The following is a 4743-nucleotide window of genomic DNA, read 5'->3' as shown; positions in this document are numbered from 1 at the left end:
ATGGGCCACATGGGCATTGGTGGGAAGAGAGAGGGGCGGCCAGGAAGGGCCGCGTGCCCCCTCTCCCTCTGGTCCGAATTGGACTAGGAGGGGGGGCGGCGCCCCCCTCTTTCCTTCCCCTCCTCTCCCCCTTCCTTCCCCTCCTAGTAGGAGTAGGAAAGGAGGAGTCCTACTCCTACTAGGAGGAGGACTCCTCCTCCTGGCGCGCCCAACAAGGGCCGGCCGGCCTGCCCCCTCCCTCCTTTATATACGGGGGCAGGGGGCACCCCATAAACACACAAGTTGATCTACGGATCGTTCCTTAGCCGTGTGCGGTGCCCCCTCCACCATATTCCACCTCGGTCATATCGTCGCGGAGTTTAGGCGAAGCCCTGCGCCGGTAGAGCATCATCATCGTCACCACGCCGTCGTGCTGACGGAACTCATCCCCGAAGCTTTGCTGGATCGGAGCCCGGGGATCGTCATCGAGCTGAACGTGTGCTGAACTCGGAGGTGCCGTACGTTCGGTGCTTGGATCGGTCGGATCGTGAAGACGTACGACTACATCAACCGCGTTGTGCTAACGCTTCCGCTTACGGTCTACGAGGGTACATGGACAACACTCTCCCCTCTCGTTGCTATGCCATCACCATGATCTTGCGTGTACGTAGGAAATTTTTTGAAATTACTACGTTCCCCAACAGCTGGATCGGCAGACCAGCCGGCGTGGACTGGCCCAGGCTAGAGCTGGGCGGCGGGCGTGGAACCTGGACCAGCGCCGCAGGTAAGAATGGCGCGGCGGGGGCCGGCGCGGGCCAGGCCGGCCACTGCGGGGGCTTGGGCAGGCGTGGGTGGCGCCGCGAGCGCGGGCGTCGGCCACTGGGGCCATGGCGGCGTTGGAGCGGCCGGCGACGGGAGCGCCGGGTAACCCCCGGCGATTGCCGCAGGGACCAAGTACCACGGCAGGGCCGGTGGTCCGGAGGGAACGGCCGGCGACAGCGGCAGTGGCGGCCCGTACGGGCTGGCTAAATAAAGGCGGATGCCCTGGACCGCGACCACCAGGTCATTGAGGACACCGGCCATGGCCTCCGGGGAGTAGTTGGTCAGCATGGTGGATGGTGATGGCGGCAGATCCTTGACGGGGGATGGCGACTGGCCAGTCGACGTGCCGGAGTTGGAGGCCATCGGCGCCGAAGGGAGGGCCAGTGAGGCCATGGCGATCGACGAGGACGCGGCGGCGGCGGTGGCGGTGGTGGTGGGCAGCGGCGGGGTCGATGGTGGTGATGACATGGTCGAAACCAAGCTAGCTGATACCAAGGTGATAGGAGCTAGGGTTCTCCCCGGTCTCGGTCGTAGGCTGTAGGGGAAGAAGGGAGGAGGGTGCGGGCTGGCGCGCGACGGCCGGCGGCGTGGCGCCGTCCTTGCGCGGTGCGGCGGCGGCGAAGGAAGGAGGCGGCTAGGGTTTAGGGTTTCCAGCTCCTCTGGGAGCCGGGCAATAGAAATAGTCTTGTTGCTTAAATCTCAAAATAGTCTTACAAGTTGTATATATAACCACGACGTGAAATAGAAACTAAGATAACATGCGGGCTAAGCTTGCCCGGTGGGCCTCCTACAGCCATAGGTCCAGCCGGTCATAACACAATGACTTGAAGCTTTGTTTCCTGTAGGCAAACAAGATGGCAGGAGGATGTAGCAATTGTTTCATGGACAGTGGCTCTACGGTCTGGGCAGTTCAAGCCACGCACATTCCAACACAGCATTGAGATGTTTTGCTCTAACATTGGTTCACCAAGGGTACATCAGCAGAGTTACAAAGGGGCAACATGGATTGAAACAAGCATAGCAGTAGAGGTCTCGCCAGGACCAGGGGCAGTAGCTACAAACAGGCGTACAACTGATATTTGTTTGGTGTACAATCATAAGGAACTAGACTACGTCAGATAACTAGCATCAGGTTCAAGTGGTTGCAGATGCAGCCTCGTCCAGGTCCGGTCCACCTTCTCCACCATGCTGCACCAGAGCTAATGTGCAATGACTACAATCTGCAGGTACCACGCCCTAAATCATTTTCCAAAGCTTGTCGCAGATCTCAACTGGTGACATTGTCTTCCCAAATTCGAACTTATCTAGCTTCTTCCTGTTCTTGTCAACAATATCTGATAAAAAGCTAAGGATTGCACACAAGTTTTGTTTGCTGTAGATAAAAATAATATAGTGACAAAAGGCAGAATAGTACTCCCAAAATAAGTGTCTCAAGGTTAGTACAACTTTGTACTAGAGCTAGTACAAAGTTAAGACACTTATTTTGGGACGGAGGGAGTAGTTTATTTGACGTCCATAGGTAGAAACTGATGTCCTTGAGTACAAGAAAAGAAGCCAAAACAGTAACATATTGAAAGGATACATCCAGAAATCTTCTCCTGATCTTCGAAATCTGGCATCATATTTGTAACTGACACACACATGGAGAGCATACTTCTGCACAAAAATGTAGTTGGTCAATTTAACTGCGAAATACGATAACCAGTACAAGCAACAGTCCTGAAACTCATCTCATACTGAATTAGGAGGAATCATTCATTTACATTCCAACCAGTGTTTAGAAAAATCACCAAACCTTGCTCAACAATCTTGTGTGCAATGAAATGAAATGAAATTGCAAATATGTCAGGGGGAAGATAAGGGAGCGGTAGCATCATCCAAATTCATAATTTAGTAATGAACTACAAATACCGATTTCAACTTCAATCCTAGTTCTTATATAACGGTGAATATCAAACAGGCCAGTACATAGAACTTATTGTTGGGATGGACAACGTAATGGTGCTGCTAGTTATACAGCCCAGATGAGATTTCCTAGCTAGCTTGACCATCCAAATAGTTTCCCACTGATGGCATGTGTGCAGTTACGAAAGCAAAATGTACATACATGTACTCAGTGATAGAGAGAACAAATCTGGACTTACTGTGCCTTCAGCATGTCTTTCTCCTTCTTCTTGACAGAATCCTTCCTTTCTTCTATAGAAGTCCTTTGACGGTCTAGGTTATCAAGCTCATCACTCACCGCTGTGTTGACAACATAAACTGTATCAGGAATCCAACTTAAGGTAGCAATTCAGATGATAATGATACAGATGTTGAAATAAGAACTTATCTTAAGTCTTGGCGAAGCTGTTGCTCCCCCCGGAGTTTCTCCTCCATCTCATTTTGTAGCGTGTTCAGTTCTTCATCAGTAACGGTTTCAGCTTTTGCCTTGTCTAACTTTTCCTTGAAGGAGTTTATTTTTTCCTGATACTCTGTTGCACAAAAGAAGCATGCCACTTTTATTGTCAAACTCTCAAATAGTCAACCATCACCACATCTCTAATTATTTCGAAGGTAACCCACTGTTATTATTTTGTTTCCATGTCAGGTGCTTGAATTAATGGATGTAAAGTGTTCCTTGAATCCTTTGGTATGCAAGTGCTGGAATGCTAGGTAAATTAGATATGCTAGTTTTTGTTTCAAAATCAGGCCCTTTTAAGCAGGATTTTCAACCACAGGTATTCCAAAATTGCCAGTGACTCTAAATTTTCCCCGCTGAACTTGAGCACCAAAATCGTCTTCACCACACGAGTAATTCTAAACACGACATGAATCGGAATCTCAACAGAGCCAGAGAGAACGGACCTTTGATTTGGAGCTCGAGGTCCCCGGACTCGGATCTGCAGGCGGAGCGCAGCATCCGTGCCCCGTCGCAGGCCTGCGCAAGGGCTTCGCCGTCCTTGCTGCCCACGAGCACCCCGACGAGGTCCTCGCCGAGGGAAAGGAGGTTGGCCACCTCAATCCGACTACCAGCATCTTCCGCCATCGGAGAGGCGCCGGCAAAACCCTAACAACCACTTTCGCTTTCCACAGGCCGTGAACCGGTGAAGAGAGATGGATTGGGCTCCGTGGGACACCGGCGTTGCGCCGCCGGTGTCTTCCGGGAGGACGGCGCGATGGATTTTTGATGGATTTGGGCGGACTACTCTCTCTAACAATGGAGAGTAGGAGAATGGCAGATTTGGGCTCCAAAGAACCAATTCGATCTGTGTTAACTGTTTTTTTTTTAAGAAATCTCGCCCTTTTTATTCATTCAAAACATAGGTCATAGGTACAAGGCTTGGGTCATAAGGAGTGTCCAGTCACATATGTCTACCTACACCCAGATTACAAGCATATTTCACGAGATTACGAGCCTTAAAATTAAAATTCTTACGCTCATAAATGAAAGAGCATGAATTTAAACTAGTACAGAGGTTCAAGATTTCATGAACTATAGCAGCATTGGGACCTCCTGTCCCTTTATTGATGTCATTCACCACTCCTTGGCTATCTGAAGCGACACAAATATTTGGTTCTCCAATATCTTGGAAATATATGCTTGCGAGGAAGCATTATCAACCTGTGTTAAGTGACTTGATTCTGACATGTCCGACAGGTCACATACCCAGCCTGACATGCAGCTAAATTGGCTGGTTCCTTCAAAATAAAAAAGGGTTGCTACGCGTCGCCAACGGATCTTTTTAAAAGATCCGTTGTCTCGCGACCCATTAGATCCAACACAATTTATGGTTGAACGTCTTGCTCTACTTTGCAATAAACGTATTGTTGCGGAAACATTTGCAAAGAGGTTGTGTTGTGCATTTTCTTTTCTTTTTTTGCAACATAGATTGTCTTATAGGATATTTTGTGAAACATACATTGTGTCACGAGATTTTTATTTTTGAAACAAAGGTTGTG

The 4743-nt window shown here is 49.6% G+C and overlaps 1 protein-coding gene across 1 annotated transcript; it reads right to left on the bottom strand.

The window, feature by feature from the left end:
* Nucleotides 1-1725: 1725 nt before the first annotated feature.
* On the bottom strand, nucleotides 1726-4067 carry LOC119364395 (kinetochore protein SPC24 homolog). Its single transcript, XM_037629874.1, has 5 exons — nucleotides 3649-4067; nucleotides 3134-3275; nucleotides 2946-3047; nucleotides 2384-2457; nucleotides 1726-2135 (listed from the first exon to the last, which is right to left on the bottom strand). The coding sequence occupies exons 1-5, from the start codon at nucleotides 3827-3829 to the stop codon at nucleotides 2038-2040; spliced, it is 597 nt and encodes a 198-aa protein (XP_037485771.1). The 5' UTR covers nucleotides 3830-4067; the 3' UTR covers nucleotides 1726-2037.
* Nucleotides 4068-4743: the final 676 nt, after the last annotated feature.

The sequence above is a fragment of the Triticum dicoccoides genome, chromosome 2B (assembly GCF_002162155.2).
Source record: "Triticum dicoccoides isolate Atlit2015 ecotype Zavitan chromosome 2B, WEW_v2.0, whole genome shotgun sequence".
NCBI classification, from domain to species: domain Eukaryota; kingdom Viridiplantae; phylum Streptophyta; class Magnoliopsida; order Poales; family Poaceae; genus Triticum; species Triticum dicoccoides.
The sequence above is the reverse complement of the archived record's forward strand: the minus strand, read 5'-3'. Positions and strand labels throughout refer to the sequence as shown.